The 23,239-nt window shown below is 44.1% G+C and overlaps 1 protein-coding gene across 2 annotated transcripts; it reads right to left on the bottom strand.

Annotated features, from left to right (window-relative positions):
• Positions 1–259: 259 nt before the first annotated feature.
• Positions 260–22,820, bottom strand: kif5aa (kinesin family member 5A, a). Of its 2 annotated transcripts, none has more exons than XM_071371447.1 (29): positions 22,207–22,820; positions 16,747–16,834; positions 16,388–16,461; positions 15,986–16,090; positions 12,924–12,972; positions 12,763–12,818; positions 12,514–12,601; positions 11,778–11,902; positions 11,381–11,485; positions 10,765–10,913; positions 10,306–10,454; positions 9,794–9,978; positions 9,076–9,144; positions 7,225–7,431; positions 6,826–6,972; positions 6,426–6,614; positions 5,875–5,992; positions 5,726–5,787; positions 5,502–5,632; positions 5,267–5,368; positions 5,095–5,155; positions 4,832–4,903; positions 4,605–4,709; positions 3,274–3,490; positions 2,948–3,113; positions 2,754–2,836; positions 2,541–2,568; positions 2,216–2,301; positions 260–2,088 (listed from the first exon to the last, which is right to left on the bottom strand). In XM_071371447.1, the coding sequence occupies exons 1-28, from the start codon at positions 22,333–22,335 to the stop codon at positions 2,223–2,225; spliced, it is 3,138 nt and encodes a 1,045-aa protein (XP_071227548.1). In that variant the 5' UTR covers positions 22,336–22,820; the 3' UTR covers positions 260–2,088; positions 2,216–2,222. The 2 variants fall into 2 exon arrangements, with proteins under 2 accessions (XP_071227548.1, XP_071227549.1); XM_071371448.1 differs by having other exon boundaries at positions 5,523–5,632; positions 22,207–22,819.
• Positions 22,821–23,239: the final 419 nt, after the last annotated feature.

The raw sequence follows: 23,239 nt of genomic DNA, 5'->3' as shown, positions 1-23,239 counted from the left end.
GGGTCTGAAAACTTATGTAAATAAGATATTTGGTTTTTTATTTTTAATACATTTGCAAAAACATTTTTTTTTTAAGTGTGTAGATTGATGAGGGGAAAATGTATTTAATCATTTCAGAATAAGGCTGTAATGTAACAAAATATGGAATACTTTCCTAATGCACTGTGCACTCATACTATATGCCCAGCACATATTGTGGACTCACTCAGTAACCATTCGGACAGTCTTCACTCACACAATACATTTCACAACACAATGGTTCTTTGGACATGATTGTCTTTAATAACTTATTTCGGTAAGGGTTTATTTCTGCCAACTACAACACAATGATTCACATATTTTAATGAGTATATACAGAAATATGCATGTCGCACGATGAATCACATAACGAGCATATAGGCCTACAGAAATGAATACATACAGTACACATTATGGTTCCATAACAAAGTAATATTAGGTGGCTAATTTCCTTTCATTTAATCACATACTGATATGCAGTTATACTTACAAGTTGAACAATATTATCACATATGTTAGATATGCTAAAGTCAGACAGTGACACACTATTGTACTATAGACTGTAGTACAATTTCTCAAACATGTTACATCCAAAAACGACCTCAAACGGGAATCAAAACAATCATCAGGGGCAAGCCTGGTTCGAAATCATTCAGTCTTTCATGTATCCAAGTGGAGGAGGTTATGAGTCTTCGATCACTTAGCAATTTTGTTGTTAAATAGACAAGACATAGGTGGCCCCACTACACACTGTTATCAATCAGAGATCCTGAGATGCTGTAGGCTCCAGTCATATTGTTGATATTAGTAGGCCAACATGTGGGTCAAAGTGTCTGTTAGTGTTGACCTGAAGTCAACACTGTACAGTCAGACTACAGTCAGTGTACCAACTCTATACAGTGCAATACCTGTCAAAAGACCAACACAGCTCCAGCAACCGCTGGTTTTCTCTGTCCCGATTGGCTGATCAGGATTGCGACTGAGAAAACACAGCAGAGCACTGGAGAGTAAAGCAAAGCTGATATTACTAACATGCCACGGTTACTAGAAAATGAAATGCTTTCAAACCCATTTCTGGTGGCAGCTCAGTTGGGAGAAGTTTGAAAACACATTCAGATGGTGTTTTGTGGGTACATTGAAAAACGTTTGACGTGATTTTGTTCCCTATAACAGAACACAGAGAGAACCGCTTGTCAAAATGCATTTTTTTGAGGAGCAGGTAGAAGGGCCACTATTTTAAAATAGAGACTATCTGATCAATAACCTCATGCTTTACTTCATGAAGAGGAGTCTTTGTATAAACAAACGAGTTCACTGGACAACACAACAGCTCGCTTCACTGCCTACAATCTACTAATATAACAACATATTGGAATCGGTTTTGGAAATGACGCCAAAAGGTGTATCAGTAGAGCTAGAGGTAGGAAATACACAGATACTTCTATATGTACACACATGACTGCATGTTATGATCATGTGAAATCAGCTGTTGTCATTTATTATTAAGGCTGTGTTAGACTCTAAAGGCCATAGAGCACGGCTGAGTTACACATGCCTCAGTACTGACTGGACAATGACATCGTACAGCTAGTACAAAAGCATCATAAACTCTGCATGACATCTGTAGCGGCTTAGCCCAGTTCATAGAAAAATTGAGTAACGCTGTCATGAAACATGCACAGATTCAGGTTGGCTAATTGGCTAGCTGGGCAACATGCAGAGTGAGATCCTTTGTTCGTAAGCCGACACGACGTCTTATAGGAGAGATGCCAGGGCATGGTTACGACAACGCTCTAGGTCAGCATTATGATGCCACTGTCGAGTAAAGTGGGACAGTACATACACAGACACAGTGCTGGTCAATACCCATACAGGAGTATACACTACTATGTGTTCTAATCACAGGAGCGTATGAGTGGGTGGTCACCATTGGGAGCATGGGGCTGAGCTATTACAGTAAGACTTGGGCTACAGGGGGGCATCATTGGCCACGTACGGGTGCAGGGGGAGGGACGCTAGACGGCGGCATGCAAATATATGGGAGAGGTACTGAACACAGTGTTCGGCCATCTGTGGAAAGAAAAGGAAATAGGTCGCTAGGAGACTAGTTTCAAACAGGGAAGAGTAATTCATCCTTCGGCATGTGTACCGATGACATCATTTGTTGCGAGTTAATGCGTGCATGCGTGTTAGTTACCATGTCATTAACTTGCAGCGGTCTCCTGCTGAACGATGTAGAGTCTGCCTGGGTCGTCCACCTTACTGCCACAGTGCACATCACTCCTACACACACACACACACACACACACACACACACACACACACACACACACACACACACACACACACACACACACACACACACACACACACACACACACACACACACACAATTCAGTACTGTACTGTGGGAGAAGCAGCTCTGGTAGTAGTACTAATAGAGTAACAAAAGCTAGTAGTAGTGGCAATTAGTCTCATTGTAATGCTTGTACAATATACATTTGAGGCGCCGATATGCTTACCTGTTGTCATTGACGTCTACAGTGTTTCCTGTTCATGTATATAACAGGGAAGAGTGAGCATTAGTGTGTATAAAACAATTGTACATTTTTTTTCTGACAATCAATAACCTAATTACAAGCTCTTAGCTAGAGTAACATATAATGTACAGTGAAAAAAACAAACAGAACTGGTGACGTGGGTGATTGGGTGAACTGTATGGCTCTGGGACTCACCGTTATCCCTGTCTATGTTGAGTGGGTAGGACTCCAGCATGTCTGCGGGGTTGACTGCTCTGTAGCCCAGCGCTGTGGACACTCTGCTCAACACAGACAACAAGACACAGTCCCTCCTAAGTCTAATAACACACCAATACAAGTCAACTATTCCAAGCTAAATGAACTTAATACGAGCGTGAGACGGGACTCACGTGTTGGTCGAGACGGAGCTGATCTGAGAGATGGGTGCGGTGGTCTGTTCTGTGATGGAGCTCTGGAACAGGGCATTACTGTAGGTGTTCGCCGGCTCACTGACACGTGTGTAGAGCGGGTTGGTAGGAGAGCACACTGGCAGCTGCTTCGGTCGCACTGGTTTGGCTGCAGGATGACAGTAATGCTGAGGGTCAATCAATCAATCACTCTTCCAATCATTATTCATGTATTATTCCGTTTATCAATGACTGCCTATGTAGCTCTCCATCCAATAAATAGCGCAGAATCACAGTCAGTAGAACTATATATGGAGTGGGTGCGCTACCGATCTGTGCCGCATGGGGGCGCCTCAGAGCGTTCTTGGTCCTCATGGCTTCTTTGATGCGGTCCACCTCCTGCTGGTAACGACGCCTGTCGATCATGGCGCCCTCCTTGGCGTCCCTCAGTGCCGTCTCCAGGGCCTTAACTCTCTCAGCAGTAGACCGAAGACGTTTCTCCAGCTTTGGAAGCTCACAGCGCAGATCTGCATTGTCACGAACCAGCTACAGAGAAACACAAAGAGAGAGAGAGAGGGGGAAGGGAGGAGAGAGAGAAGAAATAAAAGAGTGACACAAGGGAAGAGAGATTTATAGCAGGGAATACTGATTGATCAGGGGTGGATAAGGTAAGAGAGGGCGGGATGAGACTGGGTGACGCCAGTGTGAGAGAGATGAGGGGAGATTGTACGAACAACAGGGAAGGAGAGGAGACTGCACACTGACCTTGACATAAAACGATGCGTTTTATGACTCATCAAAAGTGACATTTAGCCACACTCGCCCGTTTTCTTTCAATATTATTGTGTCCCCTGAATATCTTGTGTCACGGAAGTATTTTGAATGGAAATGTTTCTTCTCTCATAATCCATAGCATGAAATCATGTAAACATTCAAAGATAAATATACGGTGTAACCTTTCCTCTATGGGTTCATGCCAGACTAAAACAGCTCAGAACCTGTCAGATAACACGTGACAACGTCTCCGTGAGTACGGCATCGCACAAACACACACATTCACATGCGGCTCACTCTTTTTCTCTTTCAAACATCTCTCTCCGTTTCAAACATCTCCGATGTACAACGACAAAAGAACGGCATGCCAAGAAAGAGTGTTAAGGAAGCATCGAGCCGTGTGTGTCCCTTTTAGAAGCCTTATGCGTAGTGCCAAAGGCAGAGGGACATTTTAGGTTAAAAAAAATATACAGAAGAAAAGGGGATGCCAAGCCTGCTGGGAGATGGAAGCGAAGGAGAAGCGAGGGCCTGTACCTGTCTGTGGCACTCCATCACCTGCCGGGTGTGCTCTTAACACACAACAACAAGAACAACAACAGAAACCCAATACACACACACACATCCATGCTCACACACACTAAAAAGCACAAGAACAAGAGGTGAAAAGGGAATAGAAGCGAGACAGAGACAAGAGGAGCCAAGGGTAGAGGGCTGAGTGTGCGAGGGGGGGAAAAGGTTGAGAAGGGAACGGGGCGATGCTCGGTTGCGATGTAGGATCATGGCGAGTGTTCACACTTGGAGCAGGAGAGAAGTTCCTGGTGTGACCAGTAAGGTTTGACGTCATCAAAACAAGTCAGACGACACAACTATCCTGTGAGGCTCTCACCTGTTTGTGAACCTTTGTAAGTTGGTCCAGGTTATTCTCAAGAAAGGAAATCTTCTGTTTCTGGGTGCAAGGCCCCCCACTGTCATCAGGCTCCATTTCGGAACTCTGTGGAAGAAAGAAAATAATTGGAACAGAGAGAAATAAAGAGAGAGATGAAAGGGGGGTTTAGTGCCCTGCATAGTGATTAATAGGGGGCATCTTCTGTCTTTCCGCCATCTCTTGCTCACTTTTTTAACCCGCGACGTGAGGTCTTGAACGAACAGCTTGCGCAGGTTGTGGAGGGTCTGGAGCTCCCGGGCCTGAAAACAGAGATGGAGAAGAAGAGTATCAAAAGGGAGGAAAAAGAGGGAGAAAGTGGAGAAAAGAGAGGTGGAAGCAGAGAGAGAAGAAAGAGGCAGACGGGGTGAGAAAAGAGACGTAAGGGGCAATGAGGGAGAGAAGGAGGAAGAGAGGAGGGTTCTGAGAGCGAGACAGAGAGAGGGCCACTCACGACGGTGTCCTCCAGCCCTTTGAGGTCCTGCTTGGTCTGCTCATGGCGTTCATGCAGGAATCTGACAGGAAGAGAAAACGCATTTTCATCAGCAACATCCAAATCAGAATACATTTCTTAACTTTGTGACTTCACGTTGTGTGTGTGTGTGTTTGTCTGTGTTCAGACTTACGACAGTTCCTCCAGCCGCTCGCTCTTGCTGCTGTCCACGCTCTTCAAACGGTCAAATTCGGCAAGCACCTGAGCCAACTCAATCTGCAGCTTCTGGTTATGACTGAGAGAGAGAGAGAGAGAGAGAGAGGATCATGTTTAATAAGAGAGAGAGGGACAAAAAATTGAATGCTTTTTACAGTGAAGTGAATATTTTCTTTTTATCTCATCAACGGCACTTAAACTGAGAGGGTTACAGTAGTCTTGATGACACTGACTCAGTGAGGTCATCGATGATCCTCTGCTTCTCGTTGATCTCATCCCGCAGACGGGCCATCTGCCTTTGTTGGAGACCACGGTGAGAGTCCCCCTGCTGCCGAGGAACCTTCTGAACCACCATAAGGAAAAGAACAATGTCAGAATCCTTTCATTTTGCTCATTAACAGGTGACATAATTAGCATTATTGGAATCAATGTTTACCTTGACGTTACCCTCCTCGGTCTCACCCTTCTCTCCATCCTTCTCCTCAAGCAGAGAGTTATCTGTAACATAGAGAGAGATCGGTAAGATCTGGTTTCCCACCCGGGGCCTGCTGATGTGAGGGTGGATGGTGTGTGGAGGTGTGTTACCCGGGTCCTGCAGCTTGGCCAGCTCCTCGCTGAGGGAGTCGTGGCTCTCCTCCAGCATCCTCTTCTTCTGCTCAACACTCTGCATGTACTCCGTCAGAGAGCGGATCTTCGTTTCATGCTGCGAACAGCCCACACAGAGTCACTTAGCGCACAAATACACTCCCATCTACACAGTTTATAAAACGTAGACACATTTTGTCAACGACATGACGGAAGAATGTGTTCATTGTGTGCGGTGGTAAAGTGCATCTATGTATAGATCAGAGGGGGCTGGTGGGAGGAGCTGTAGGAGGACGGGCTCATTGTAATGGCTGGAATGGAATTAACGGAACGGAGGCAAACGTGTGGTTTCCATATGTTTGATACCGTTCCATTGATTCTATTCCAGCCATTACAAGGAGCCTTCCTCCTATAGCTCATCCCACCAGCCTCCTCTGGTATACATGGTATCAACATACCATATGTATTTATATACATATGCTGTGTAGAGTATAGTCATTCTAGCTGGTTGTGATGTCTGCGTTTGCGTACACCGAGGTGCCCAGTCTGACCTGTGAGATGAGGAGCTGGCAGGAGGAGAGCTCGCGGCCCGTCTCCTCCATCTTGCGATGACACTCCAGCTGCAGGTTCTCCAGCTGGCGGCAGCGCTTCACCATGGACTTGACCTCCGACTTGATCTTGCTGATGTAGAGACGGGCCACCGTGAACTCCTCCTCGATCGCCCCGCTGATCTCCACCGGCTGCAGCAGAGCGAGAGAGAGAGAGATTCGAGAAGGATGGGAGAGAGAGGGATTGAAAGAAAGGCTCACAGGGAGGGTGAGAGATGGAGGGATGAGGGGGAGGGAGATGAAGCGCATATTGTATACAAAACCTCTCTCTCTCTCTGCCCATCTATCTAACTATTCTATCTCAGTGGTTCCAGAGGGGCAGTAGGAGATGGAAGTAACTCACCAGCTTGATCTCCCCGTTGCCCACGATGGTGCTGAACTCACTTAAGTCCCTCATCAGGCCGTTGAGGACGTCAGCGATGCGCTTCCTTTGCTGACCACTCACTTCCTGCATGTGGGATAGCTCCGCCTCCAACTCCATCAGATTGGCCTGCACCGCAGACAGGAGAGTGAGACGAGATGATTGAACGAGGGCAGAAAAAAAAATGATAGATAGGCTACAGATTTCCGTGTGCAAAAATCTAATCAAAATGATGCCGCCACGTTGGCAGAGCTCTGGTAATTCCAAGCAGAGCAAAGAATCCATAAAGACCACATAGACTTCATACAACACTTCATAGAAAGGCATTGTAGACTTTATGTCCGTTCTATGCCTTGTATTTCTATGCCCTGCTGAACCCACCATCTTCTGGGCCAACTGGTCGGCCAGCAGCTGGTTCTGCAGGCCTTTCTCCTCCACCTCCAGGCTCTTCTGGTCGTAGTTGATGGCCAGCTCCTCCAGTGCCTGCAGCACCTCCTTCACCTCTGTCTTGGCACAGTTGCTCTCCACCTGCAGGCGGCCCAGCTCCGCCTGCACCTTGTCCCCATCCCCACGGGACGACGCCAGCAGCTAGAAGACACACAGAGAGAGAGAGACGATCACGTGAACTCGTAATATTCATATTTTACACAGTACAACCAGACACAAGACACACACAGATGGCCTGGATTTAGAATTGGCATGAGTCATCCCCTGTTGTTGCTATGACAACTGTTCAACTGAAAGAGATCTGCTGCCTAACTGAAAGGGTAGGAAATGGCTTGTAGCTACAGCCAAATGTATCAGATTATGAACTACATTTAGGGTAGATATAGAGAGGATTCCAGGTTATTTGTTTGCTTGGTTATAATTCTACAACATCTTCTGTATAGGCCTACTGTACATCCCCATAAGATGTCACCTCTACCAATGAAGACAATTAAAGGATTCTACTTGCATATAACCCAAGTTTTAGCATGGACACTTCCATTGAGGGCTTCCACCATTTTAAAGTAGTCAACAGGGTGGGGATTCCTATGGGTTGGGAGAGATCAGCCAATGATCAGAGCATTGTCTTCATCTTGAAATTGGGTGCTATGGTCTGTAAATGGCTTTAAGCTATATCACTGCCATCCAGTGGTCACAATAAACGAATGACACACAAGAGCTGGTTCAGGACTCTAGCGCTGCAGGTGGCAGTACATCACCAATATTAGCTGTACACTTTTTTCAAACACAAAAGAAGAATCAAATGTCCTACTTTAAAATGGAGATAGTCTCAATGGGTTTTGACTAGATGTTATACAGCTACGGTCAGAAGTGAGTTTTTCGTAGCAGGTTAGGAGAACTTAGGCGGTAGGTTAGGAGAATTAGGTTAAGGTTAGAAAAAGGGTTAGAGTTAGGGTTAGCCTCGTTGAGAACCCTAATCGGAAAGCCTGGTGAAGCCTGGTGAAGCCTGGTGAGATCAATGGCTCAAAGGGGTGGAAAACCCAGTGTAAATCAGTGACGCTTCGCAACACTTCAAACCAATCAAATGCCTTGCTTGGGCGGAGCGCCAAAGGTGCTCAGCAGAGTAGTACCGTAGGAGCGACAGTACGTGAGGATGGCCAGGAAATCGCAGATGAAAAACCCCCATCATTTTTGTGGCGAACCCTGCGACTCTAACAGGAAACAAACATAACCTTTTGAGAGGTTGATCGTCTTTACTGCAACCGGACAACACACTGGCGGTCGGGAAAACAGTGACGAACATAACACGCAGCCACCCTTCTACGGGCATGTGTGGGGAGGGTAAATGTAACATCCAATAAAAATGAAACCGTTGGAAGCCGGCGGAAAATTGTAGCCGTTTCGGCTGGTATACAATTATACAATATAAAATCCCCACATTTTCGCTGAACGTGCAACTTTTGACGTCACTTTGACATAAGCTGTATGCCATCTACCCACGACTGCCTAAATGCCGCTGCCCATGCTATAATGGCAGATATACAAAAGTGAGACCTCTTTCCATCTGTATGCCTCTACCACTACTCCCCCTAGCGCCCATAACACAAAGAGCACTATATGCTACGATAGTATTATACCAGCATGTATAGATTCAGGATCATCAAGATTTGTATCACAATAAAAAGCTAACATATTTGTTAATGAGACCGTTGTGTGAACGAGAGATGCCTGGACAGAGATACATACAGAGAGGGGAACCGAGCGTGTGTCCGAGTGTGTCCTCACCTCATCCTGATCCAGCATCTGCTCCTTCAGTTTCTCAACCAACTGGCACTGCAGGTTGATCTCATCATCCTGTGGAGACACGCACACACACACTATGGTCACTTGGTCTGCTAGTGGAAATATGGACGTTAGGTACACCTTGCTAATATTGAGTTGTACCCCCTTTTGCCCTCAGAACAGCCTCAATTTCTTTCGGGCATGGACTCTACAAGGTGTCGAAAGCGTTCCACAGGGATGCTGGCCCGTGTTGATTCCAATGCTTCCCACAGTTGTGTTAAGTTGGCTGGATGTCCTTTGGGTGGTGGACCATTCTTGATACAAACGGGAAACTGTTGAGCGTGAAAAACACAGCAGAGTTGTAGCTCTTGACACAATCGGTGCGCCTGGCACCTACTACCACACACTGTTGAAAGGCACTTAAATCTTTTGTCTTGCCCATTCACCCTCTGAATGGCACACATACCCAATCCATGTCTCAATTGTCTCAAGCCTGAAAAATCATTCTTTAACCTATCTCCTCATCTACACTGATGGAAGCAGATTTAACAAGTGACATCAATAAGGGATCATTGCTTTCACCTGGATTTACCTGGTCAGTCCATGTCATGGAAAGAGCAGGTGTCCTTAATGTTTTGTAACACTCAGGGTATGTAATACCCTTCAATGTGTGTGTGTGTGTGTATGGCGTGGTGTATGGTGTGTTTCAACAGGCCCCGACCTTGTCGTCCAGCTGCTTGTAGAGCTTGCGGATCTCCTCCTCGTACTTCTGACGCTCCTCCTCGGAGATGCGCACCACGATGGAGGAGGTGTCGTTGTCCAGGATCATCACGGGGCTCCGCTCCTCCGCCGACTCCAGGCGCACCACGTCAGCAGTGGTCCTCTCCGTCTCAGGAACATTCTCCCCTGGAGGAGCAAGAAGAGTGGAGAGGAGGTGATGCGTCAGCAGTCTACGTCAGCTCTTAAGAGAATTGACTTCCTACTCATCGGTCTAGCTCTTTCCAGGAAATGAAATGACCGTGTGCCCTTTGCTCCCAACCTCAAGCAGAGTTCAAGGAACATCAAGAATATGCATGACAAGCATGTTCTTGTTAAAGTATATTAACAGCATAAATTCAATCAACATTTAGGGGGGAAAAAACGATCATTATTAACAACAAAACAAAGTCGTAGACTAGGAATCCTCAACCATGATAAATGCTCTCCGGTTCCGTGTATTACAGTACGTCTCACCGTTCCTCCAGCGGTTGAGCTCAGCCTCCAGCCTCTGAACCGTTTCCTTCATGGTTTTGTTCTTCTCCTTCTCCTTCTCGTACTTCCTCTTCCACTGATCGGCCGTCAGCTCCAGATTGACGGAGGCCGTGTTCCTGATGGTCTTAGCGCTGGAGGGCAGGGGGGGACGTTAATGACATTAACGACACGTTGAAGCGGTGGCTTCCACGGCTTCTATTCGTCGCGCCAGTAATATCTGCATATTCAACAGCTTATACTCATCATACCAGTAATATCGGCATATTCATATTGGAACAAGTGAATATGAATACGGGTTAAGGAAATATTGCATGCAAAATCATTTGACTACGGACATATTGGTACATTGGCCCTTTCTGTGCAGAACTGACAGCTGACACTGCTGACATGGTACATTGTCAACGCAGGGAGAAGACAAGATGGGGGCAAAGTGTTTGTTACCGTTGTCCAAACATCAGGGTGGACTTGGTCTCAGCGTCGTTGAAGCTGGACGGAGAGCAGCAGATGAACATGGTGGTCCTACAGTTACCACCCAGAGAGTCCTGCAGGATACGGGTCATCTTGCTGTCACGGTATGGCACGTGGGTTTTCTAGCAAACAAAAGGGAGGAAGAAGGGATGAAGTGAGTAAGTGCACTCTTCGGGGGGAAAAAAGGGTTCCTAAAGGGTTCTTCGGCTGTCCCCATAGGAGAACCCTTTTCTGGTTCCAGGTCTCCCAGGTCACCCTCTGTGGAAAGGGTTCTATCTGGAACCAAAAGGAATCTGCCTGGAACCAAAAAGGGTTCTTCAACGGGTTCTCCTATGGGGTCAGCCGAAGAACCCTTTTTAGGTTCCAAATAGCACTTTTTTTCAGTTGACGGCAGAGTAAGGCCAGGAGAAGGTTGGCATTGATAGGTGTGTGTGGTGAGTTGGCATTGACCAGGCTTCAGATGGGTTATGGTACGGATACCAGGGAGATGATTGTACAGTGAGTTGGTACTGATGGATGTGTGTAGGGGCTGGATCGACATTAGGGTGACAGGTGTGTAAGGTAGACGGCTTCACTGTCCTGGACTCACCGTCCCTTCAGCCAGTGCAGAGATTACGTTGCCCAGGGCTGACAGAGACTTGTTGATGTTTTTGGCCTCATCAAGAACGGCACCCGCAGCGCCTGTTTTGCTGACCTGAGAGAGAGAGAAAGAGAGTGGCGGCAGAGATAGACACAGCGGGACAGGTGCAAAGAGAAAGAGAGAGAGAGCGAGAGAGATAGAGAGCAATAGAGAAAGAGCAAAGGAGCGAGAGAGACTAAATTACTGACTGTGACTCAATGACCTTTGGAAAGGTCAAAAACCGAAGTGTCACTGTGCTTATAATATCCGCTCTGTCACAATGGCATATGCAGAGTAGACTGACCCATAGTCTCACTCACCTCAGCCCAGCTAGATAAACCAGACAGACAAGGATGTGAAGTCTTACCTTCTCACTACCAGCCAAGTCCACCAGGTAGAGTTTCCCACACAACTTCTGCTCCGTCTCCACGTGCTCCTGCTTGATGTTGATCAGGAAGATGCTGTGACTGCGAGAGCTGTGCTCATTCATGTCTACGAGGAGGGAGAACAACACGGAGGCGAATGAGCACCTTCATGTCAATATGCACAACGTCTAATCTAGTGTTTACGGGGATTGATTTACATGTGGATTGTTTAATGAATGCTTTTCCGGACACATAAGGTGAATTTCACTGATATAAGATTCAAATGATCGTTATGTGCCCGACCGAACCTTTTTCAGGACAGAACTCATACCTGAATCCTTCTCCTGACGCGACCTACAGTCCCCAGAATAAGGGCTCATGTTACTTATCTGTTCCTATCTTATTGCACCAACTTAACAATGTCAGACCTGAGCCCGTTCCTGTGTTATCACTATTTTACAGTGAGAGTATTACACCAGCCAGCAGACACCCAGTTGGACCATTGTAATTGTGAACGTCCTTCGAATAGAGATGCTGCTTGTAAGCAGAACACATGTGAGAAGAAGTCCTGTTATATAAGCCATATAACGAGCCACATGACCCAACTGTCATGAGACACTCGACTAACCATGCAACTCTCCTGCTAGCAGAAGGACGGGGCACTGGATTCACTGCTAAAAAAGGAGAGGGGTAGGAATGAAACGGAACGGACGAATGGAGAACATTCTGAAGACTTACTGGTGACGGCAACATGGCGGTTGTTCTTCCCCTCGTCAATGACATCCATGACCTCATCAGGGCTGGACACAAAGCGCTCGGTGCAGCCCTACATCACAGGGAGGGGGGAGGAGGGAGGGATGACAGCCGAGTGCGATGATAAAGGGTTAATAATGAATACGCATGCTCCTCTTTTCTTGGAAAACGTTAGGAACCGTTAGGAACCGATGTAGGTGTATTCGGTGACAAGTGGGACTCGTCAAAACCCACCTTCACATATGGGATCTTGTTCTTATCCTCATGAACAGCCAGGTTAGTCTTGGTCACTAAAAGATACAGGAACAACCTTTAGGTCAGACCATTTTTGAAGAAGATTTGGCTTTGTCATGGCATTAGATGTGGACTTGGTAAGTAAAGAACTATGCACAAACCATCCAGCAGATCCCGAATTTTGTCCATATAGACTTCAAAATATGAAACCTAAGCACAGGAAAGGGGAAAGAGAAGATAGCCTCAATCAAGTCATCCATACCGTGGCTCCATGTAAGAGCACCAAGTCATTGCGGTATACAAATGGAGGATTACTCATACACTCTTAGAAAAAAAAGGTACTATCTAGGACCTAAAAGGGTTCTTCGGCTGTCCCCATAGGAGAACCCTTTTGAAGAATCCTTTTTGGTTCCCGGTTAGAACCTTTTTGGTTCCCGGTTAGAACCTTTTTGGTTCCAGGTAGAACCTTTTGGCGTCCATGTAGAACCCACTATGGAAAGGGTTCTACATGGAATCCAAAAAGGTTCTACCTAGGGCTGTGGCGGTCATGACATTTTGTCAGCCAGTTATTGTATTGCAAAAGACTGCTGGTGTCATGGTAACTGGCCGTTAATGAACATAAACAGGTTTAGCATCTCCAGGCCTCCACGCCTAGAGACCTTTAGAAAATGTACATTTAAAAATGTCTAATAAATCAATTGAATGTACACCATCAAAATAAATCCATTGTTTATTTTCGGCAGGTCTAAAGAAACATTACGATGTGAAGAGAATGTATTTCAGAAGGACAGAATATGATACTACTGTATGTTATCCGGCTATGCGCCGTGCCATAGGCTGTAGGCTTGTTCATTTAGCAGACAAGATATGCTTATAAGTCCTGTGTCAATATTTTACATTATATGATTTTACAGTAAGAGGAATATAATTGAACTTGAGCTGAATAAAATATAAATGTTATTTTTCCCATTCCGTAGCGAGTGTACATAAGAACATGTACGCTCAACATAGTGTACATGCCGTCACTATGTTGAGCGTAAAAACGATCATTTGAAACAGGTCCTATACGTTTAGTTATTTGGCAACTTTAGTTGTGAATGATGCAAACCTTAGAATGTTTTAGAAATCAAGACATATATGGGCTGCATGATGCGACTACAGGCTATTGATGATTTGAGAAAGAAGCAAAAAAAGCTTGCACTCTGATCCTTCCCTCAGGCTGCACACGCTGTTCTCTCATCAAGTGATCATATTATCACCCATCGGACTATTCTCAATTTAATATTGTCTTTACTAATATGTCAAATTTGTTTCGATTTTGAATGGCCCATTATCAAATGGGCCTGGGGAAAAAAGACGTAATCTGTATGCACTCTAATAGCAAATGGAGCACACATTCACTCAGGTTTGTTTTTGACTCGTGCCGGGTAAGCTACTCTGGTTATTTCACTTCAGCATGACAGGTGGTATTCCGCCCAAACTCTGTATGCCAGGGGCTCTCCAACCCTGTTCCTGCAGCTACCCAGTGATTAATTTGGGAAACTAAGTGAAATCTGTCCTGGAAAATCGATAGTAAAATGTTTTCACAACTAAACATATTTCATTAAACTGTTGACAGCTCCTCTCTCTGCATGCTTGAGAAAGTAATGAAGGAGAGAGGGGAGGAGATGGAAACGCACGGTGGTGAGATATTCTGCCGATAAAGGTAGCCTAATGTGTCACCCTATTACTACGCTATTCAAAATCAAATACAAATTCACTATAATTGTAGGATACGTCTGTAAGCCGCACTGCACAATCAACGAACCAACAGCATCGCCTAGGCCTATAGCCTACATTCTCTCCTAGACTGGATAGAAAGTTTGGAGTGTGGCATCATGTAACCAGTCCATCTAGTATGCATAATAATACAGTCCACACTCAAAGGCGATTACCAGAATTTGTTACATTTTGGAGTATAGGCTAGACCAAAGACATCACAAGCTCTTTTGCACACCAGTATCTCTCTACTTGCACATCATCATCTGCTCATTTATCACTCCAGTGTTAATCTGCTAAATTGTAATTATTCGCTCCTATGGCCTATTTATTGCCTACCTCCTCATGCCTTTTGCACACACTGTATATAGACTTTCTTTTTTTCTACTGTGTTATTGACTTGTTTATTGTGTTATTGGCTTGTTTATTGTTTACTCCATGTTATTCCATGTGTAACTCTGTGTTGTTGTCTGTGTCACACTGCTTTGCTTTATCTTGGCCAGGTCGCAGTTGCAAATGAGAACTTGTTCTCAACTAGCTTACCTGGTTAAATAAAGGTGAAATAAAAATGTTAAAAAATCAGTTTTGACTTAAATCTTAAATCAGTTTTTGTGTATGTTTTTCTGCCATTCATAATATGTGGTAGGCTATGTACTGTATAATAGCACAATCCTTCTTTTTTTCCCGAGGTTGGGCTCGTATGCATAAGCTCTAATATTGTGTATGGGTGTTTTGAATTAATCAAAGTGCGGTCCATTTCGTTGTTAGGCTTTGAAACAACATCCACAACGACCACGTGTTCCACTTCTTTCTTCAAATGTATTAATCACAGTGGAGTGAGTTTTAAAAGTGTAACAGTATAGCTTCCGTCCCTCTCCTCACCCCAACCTGGGCTCGAACCAGGAACCCTCTGCACACATCAACAACTGACACCCACGAAGCATCGTTACCCAACGCGCCACAAAAGCCACGGCCCTTGCAGGGCAAGGGGAACAACTACTTCAGGTCTCAGAGCGAGTGACGTCACCGATTGAAATGCTATTAGCGCACACCACCGCTAACTAGCTAGCCATTTCACATCGGTTACAAAAGCACATACTGCTTTGATGATAAGTGTTTAAGGACATTTTTTATTGCATTTGCATTGATGTCAGAGTGGTTAGAGAGACAATAGAACCCTGAGTACCAGGCCTTTAGCGACCTGATGATTGTTAGCGAGTTTGGGTATTACCAATGTCCAGAGTACATAAAAGGAGATTACCGTGACCATGGTCACGTGGAATCTTACTGGTATGATAGTAATATGGTCACCGCAACAGCCGAAGTTCTAACTGCAACCAAAAATGGTGCTTCTATGGGGACAGCCGAAGAACCATTTTGGAACCCTTTTTTCTAAGAGTGTAAGGGATAAAAAAAAAAAAGAATCATCCTATATATGGATGAGGAGATGGAGATGAATCCAAACCTTGATGTGGAACTCCAGGTTCTCGTCCATGCCAAAGATATGGTTGAAGATGTCCTCTGCAATCCTGGGGATGATGCCCATCTGATTGGGGTCATGCAGCTTCCCCTATAAAGACATACTGTGCAGTCAGTCTCTGGAGTTTGAGAGGTTAATACCTGTTATATATTGTATGAATATTAAAATCCTCATATCATTATCAGCAGTATTTTTCCAATACCATGTACTAGATGGGGTGCAAATGCCCCCAAAGCAACATCCGGGGTATTACATTTAGATTGAAACGAAACGGGAGCCAAATTTATGCTGATTTATTGAGTTATTTCATAATGGGAGATCATCACTTTTTCAGAAGTATTTGAAAATACTGTATTATGCATATAATTGCAATGACTCCCACTGTACCTCCATGGTGTGAGTCTTGCCGGAGGCGGTCTGTCCATATGCGAAAATAGTGCCATTGTATCCACCCAGAACATCTATATAAACAGAGGGAAACCAAGATAATTTGAGGAAATTACAGAAATGAAAAAATGTCTTCAGGCCTTCAGGTTTGAAAATAAGAAAGACACCAATAACCTTTAATATGAACACAGTTATGGGAAACAAAGGCAGCAAGTAGGCTACTAACGTGTGACGTCGCCGACTGATTTAATCAATTGATGAGTCAGAACCTCACATTGACTTCTCTTTTGTCTCTCTAATACACCTCCACGGACTGTGTGTGGATGTTCATTCTGCCATTGGCAGTATTTTTTCCTTACCCTTGACAATCTGTTTAGCACAGGTATTGTAGACCTGCTCCTGAGTGGTGTTGGTGGGAAAAACCCGGTCGAACACGTATGACCGTCCCTGGGAGACACAAAGAGATTTTAGGTCAGTTTTGTAAACCAAATACTGTAGCTATTATTTGGAATACACAGACCAAGATGAACCATGGTATAGACATACTGAAGTGGAAAATAATGAGGGACATTTTCTTGTCTCCAATTGTCTTTCCAACTAGCATTGCTATTTCATTTATATATCCCAAACAAACAAACCATGGAAAAGCAATCAAGTTTGTTCTTGGTTCCTTGTTTATGGATAGTGATAGATGATTTATGTATGTCAATCACTGAATAAATTAATGGGACAGACGAAAAAATATGCTCAGACACAACAAGGACAAAAACCAAAACTGTAGCAAAATAATCCTGTGACCTAGGATATAGACTGTAGGTAATACTGTTTAATCTGTCCAGTGCTTACACAGTCACTATGCATGATCACTGACGATGATGAAACAGCCTGTAGGGAGGAGGACAGAGACCTGGCAGTGTGGTGCCATGACAACAACCTCTCCCTCAAAGTCAGCAAGACAAAGGAGCAGATCGTGGACAACAGGAAATGGAGGGCCGAGCACGCCCCCCCATCCACATCGACGGCGGCCTGTAGTGGAGGAGGTCAAGAGCTTCAAGTTCCTCGATGTCCACATCACTAAGGATCTATCATGTGCCAAACGCACCAACACAATCGTGAAGAGGGCACGACAACGCCTCTGCCGCCTCAGAAGGCTGAAAAGACTTGGCATGGGCCCTCAGATCCTCAAAATGTTATACAGCTGCACCATTGAGAGCATCTTCACTGGCTGCATCACTGCTTGATATGGCAACTGCTTGGCAACCAGGACATCATTGGGGCCGAGCTCCCTGCCATTCAGGACCTCTATACCAGGCTGTGTCAGAGGAAGGCCCTAAAAGTTGTCAAAGACTCCAGCCAACCAAGACTGTTCTCTCTGCTACCACACGGCAAGCGGTAGCAGAACCAACAGGACCCTGAACATCTTCCACCACCAAGCCATAAGATTGCTAAATAGTTAGCTACATAGTTAACCAAATAGCTACCCAGACAATCTGCACTGCCACTTTTTGCACAAACTACATAGTTAACCAAATAGCTACCCAGACTATATGCATTGACCTTTTTTGCACAAACTTATCACATACGCTGCTGCTACTCTTTACTATCTGTCACTTCATGCCTAGTTATATGTACAGTGCCTTCAGAAAGTATTCAGACCCCTTGATTTCTTCCCCACGTTTTGTTACTTTACAGCCTCATTCTAAACTGGATAAAAAATATAAAAAATCCCTAGAAATCTACACACAATGCCCCACAATGACAATGCCAAAACAGTATTTATTTTTTTGCAAATTTATCACAAAACAAATACAGAAATAGCTTATTTACATAAGTATTCAGACTATTTGCTATGCTATTCAAAATTGAGCTCCAGTGCATCCTGTTACCATTGATCCATTGAGTCCACCTGTGGTAAATTCAATTGATTAGACATGATTTGGAAAGGCACACACCTGTCTATATAAGATCCCACAGTTAACAGTGCATGTCAAAGCAAAAACCAAGCCATGAGGTCGAAGAAATTGTCCGTAGAGCTCCGAGACAGAATTGTGTCGAGGGACAGATCTGGGGAAGAGTACCAAAAAATGTCTGCAGCATTGAAGGTCCCCAAGAACCCAGTGGACTCCATCATTCTTAAATGGAAGAAGTTTGGAACCACCAAGAGCTGGCCGCAATCGAGGGAGAAGGGCCTTGCTCAGGGAGGTGACCAAGAACCCGATGGTCACCCTGACAGAGCTCCAGAATTCCTCTGTGGAGATGGGAGGACCTTCCAGAAGGACAAATCCCCCAATCAGGCCTTTATGGTAGACTGGCCAGACGGAAGCCACTCCTCAGTAAAAAGCACATGACAGCCCTCTTGGAGTTTGCCGAAAGGCACCTAAAGGACTCTCAGACCATGAGAAACAAGATTCTCTGGTCTGATAAAACCAAGTGTCACGTATGGAGTTAACCTGGCACCATCCCTACGGTGAAGCATGGTGGTGGCAGCATCATCCGGCAGGGACTGGGAGACTAGTTAGGATCGAGGGAAAGATGAACGGAGCAAAGTACAGAGAGATCTTTGATGAAAACCTGCTCCAGAGCTCTCAGGACCTCAGACTGGGGTGAAGGTTCACCTTCCAATAGGACAACGACCCTAAGCACACAGCCAAGACAACGCAGGAGTTGCTTCGGGACAAGTCTCTGAATGTCCTTGAGTGGCCCAGCCAGAGCCCAGACTTGAACCCGATCGATCATCTCTGGAGAGACCTGAAAATACCTGTCAGCGACGCTCCCCATCCAACCTGACAGAGCTTGAGAGGATCTTCGAGAGAAGAATGGGAGAAACTCCCCAAATACAGGTGTGCCAAGCTTGTAGCGTCATACCCAAGAGGACTCGAGGCTGTAATCGCTGCCAAAGGTGCCTCAACAAAGTACTGAGTAAAGGGTCTGAATACTTATGTAAATGTTATATTTCAGTTTTTTTGGTATTTTTTTTTTGCAAACATTTCTAAAAAACAGTTTTTGCTTTGTCATTATGGGGAATTGTGTGTAGATCTATGAGCGAAAAAAACCTATGTAATCCATTTTAGAATAAGCATGTAACGTAACAAAATGTGGAAAAGGTCAAGGGGTCTGAATACTTTCCGAATGCACTCTACATACCGTGCCTTCAGAAAGTATTCATACCCCTTGACTTATTCCACATTTTGTTGTGTTACAGCCTGAATTAAAAATGGATTAAATAGATTTTTTCCCTCATCAATCTACACACAATATCCTATAATCACAAAGTTAAAACATGTTTTTAGAAGTGTTTGCATATTTATTGAAAAATATATACAGACATATCTCTGAGTCAATACTTTGTAGATGCATCTTTGGCAGTCTTTCTGGGTAAGACTCTAGCAGCTTTCCACACCTGGATTGTACAATATTTGCCCATTACTATTTTATTTATAATTCAAGCTCTGTCAAATTGGTCGTTGATCATAGCTAGACAACCATTTTCAAGTCTTGCCTAGATTTTCAAATAGATTTAAGTCAACCCGGACACTCAGGAAGATTCACTGTCTTCTTGGTAAGCAACTCCAGTGTAGATTTGACCTTGTGTTTTAGGTTATTGTACTGCTGAAAGGAATTAATCTCCCAGTGTCTGGTGGAATCAGACTGAACCTGGTTGTCCTCTAGGATTTTGCCTGAGCTTAGATGCATTCGGTTTCTTTTTTATCCTGAAAAATGTTCCAGTCCTTAACAATTACAAGCATACAGTACCCATAACATAATGCAGCCATCACTATGCTTGAAAATATGGAGTGTTGTACTTAGTAATGTGTTGTATTAGATTTGCACTAAACATAACACTTTGTAATCAGGACAAAAAGTGAATTGCTTGCTCCATTTGTTGCATTATTACTTTAGTGCCTTGTTGCAAACAGGATGCATGTTTTGGAATATTTTTACTCTGTACAAGCTTCCTTTTCACTCTTGTCAATTAGGTTAGTATTGTGGAGTAACTACAATGTTGTTGATCCATCCTCAGTTTTCTCCTATCAAAGCCAATTAACTATGTAAAATTTTTTAGTCACCATTGGCCTCATGTTGAAATCCCTGAGCGGTTTCCTTCCTCTCCGGCAACTGAGTTAAGAAGGACGCCTGTATCTTTGTATTGGCTGGGTGTATTGATACACCGTCTAAAGTGTAATTAATTGATTAATTAATTAATAACCTCACCATGCTCAATTGTTTTCAATGTCTGTTTTTTTTATTGTTACCCATCTACCAACATGTGCCCTACTTTGCGAGGCATTGGAAAACCTCCCTGGTCTTTGTGGTTGAATCTGTGTTTGAAATTCACTGCTCGACTGAGGGACCTTACAGATAATTGTATATGTGGGGTACAGAGATGAGGTATTCAAAAATCCGGTTAAACCCTATTATTGCACACTGAGTGAGACAATGCAACTTAATATGAGACTTGCTAAGCTAATCTTTACTCCTGAATGTATTTAGGCTTGCCAAAGGGGTTAAGATTTTATTAATTAGTAAAAAAATATTGAAATACCTAATTCCACTTTGACATTATGGGATATTGTGTGTAGGTCATTGAGAAAAAAATCGACATTTAATCCATTTTAAATTCAGGCTGTAACACACCAAAATGTGGGAAAAGTCAAGGGGTGTGAACACTTTCTGAATGCACTGTATCTACTTCAATAACCTCGTACCCCTGCACATCGACTCGGTACTGGTACCCCTTGTGTATAGCCACGTTATCGTTACTCATTGTGAATCTATGATTACGTTTCACTTTTCTGAAGCAGATGACACGTGGCCAAGAGCTTGACATGGCTGGTCTTGAAATGGGGAAATCATTCAGAATGCATTGTAATAGTTAAAGGATGATCGTTCACATGTCCATTGTTCAATAGGCCTACATTGAATATCACTCCCTTCAGAAAAACATAACAAAACTAGCCTGAAGCTGACCCATTCACATCACTAGCAATGCAGACGCATCGTCATGAACAAAAATCATTGTCCAGAGTGAGGCAGTCAGTCTGGCACAGAGGTGGGGTGAGTCGGTTCTAAACAGGAGAATAATTATTGATCCTCTCCTCCATATGCAGTTAGAGAACAGATTCTTGGCCCACTGTAAAGAATTATGACTGAAGAGAAGGTCAGCCAAAGGTGTGTCCCTTAACGTCCTCAGTTAAACTGTAAATAAATCCACTCTCTCATTCCACTCTGCCCTGGCCCTGAAGAACCCAACAGACTAGTAGGCCTGTCTGAGGAGGGATGATTGTGATACTGTGGCGTACAATATGTATGTGCCATTTATTACATAGGCCTAATACAATCCCTGCCTATACATTTAAAGTACCATTGCCATTACATATACGAACCAAATCATTCCAATGAGAATAACAACAGCATATTGTTGCTAAAATAACATTCGAGCAATATTAGCTATTGGCAGGCTATGTAGACCATCCATATAGGCGGCGGACTGTAGTAAATATCTTGAGGCCATTTCCATTGAAAGGGGTTCATTTCTGTTATCAATAACCTAAGCAAGTACAAGGTTAATGTACATTGGTAGGTTATTGGATATGAGGCCTGATATGTAGCCGCAGTAAATACAACGTGTTAGGCCTATACACTGGGGGGAAATCAGAGCCGACTGCACTGAATGGTCAACTGATGCCTACGCAGTTTACATAAATTATTACAGTCAAGTAGCCTAATTTTAATCACAAATTATTGATATTGGCAGTCCAAACGAAAACAGAAAAAGTTAATCATTTCTTAATGAGCATATCAGAAACAAAGTGCCTTACCCCAACGCTGACACTGTCATCTCCCAGAAATGTAGGAATAAATTGATCCCCACGCAGAATCTCCGATTGATTCAGAGGGCGAAAGCGACACAACACCTTGATATTACATTCGGAGGTTACATCCGCCATTGCGCAAATTCACGGGGTTGGAATAAACTAGTCGAGAATCACAATTTGCAGGCCCAGTCGACTGTAAAATAAGTAATGACAGATCTGCTTGGATGCTAAAAGATACGTCCTTAATTCTTATGTCTTCAAGGCTGAAAAAGATTGCAGCCCAGAGGTAAAGCTTGACAGTTAACTACGGATGAATTACAATTTAGAGAGCAAAAATGATGCTTCGAGCATGTCGCAGCAAAAATGTCCTATGCATATAAACTCTAGTTAAAATCGCAGTGGGTTACATCATTGTAAGAATATATTATAATGTCGAATTCATCCTCTGGCCAAATCTTTAAAGATGGACGTAGTCTCTGATGTTTTTCTTAGATGTTGTCGTTGTTAGATGATGGCACCACTCGGTCGGGCCAGTTGAAGGTGAGGCAGACTGAGGTAAGCCAGTGTATCGCCTGTTTTGCACTGGGGTCCACTGTGTAGAGCGTAGGGCGTGGTCTGTCGCTTCCCTTATGGTACCCGCCTCAGCATCCACATTATCCAGACACCGGATGTAGCCTATCAGCATCATCACCGCGTTCTTTGCATAGGCCTATAACGTCTTATGGATGAAAGGTTTAATTGTTTATGTTTTTATTAAAGGACTATGAATTATGTTTCCTAAATCGTACAATTTCATTGACGTTAATGTGTTTACCCCCACTTGCATGCATGAATGAAATGTAGCCCTAAAAGCGCCTTAATTTATTTTCTCTCCCCCATGAAGACTTACTGGAATGTATGCTCGTCACATCACCGATGGGAAGCAACTTAAATTATTGATCAAAAGCTGAGTTTGGGCTCCTGGCCTTTTTCCACTGTCTCAAGCATGAATTTGCAAATAAGAGATTTGCTAGACACAATTCAGTAGATGAAGCCT

The sequence above is a fragment of the Salvelinus alpinus genome, chromosome 28 (genome assembly GCF_045679555.1).
Source record: "Salvelinus alpinus chromosome 28, SLU_Salpinus.1, whole genome shotgun sequence".
In the NCBI taxonomy this organism is placed as follows: domain Eukaryota; kingdom Metazoa; phylum Chordata; class Actinopteri; order Salmoniformes; family Salmonidae; genus Salvelinus; species Salvelinus alpinus.
The sequence above is the reverse complement of the archived record's forward strand: the minus strand, read 5'-3'. Positions and strand labels throughout refer to the sequence as shown.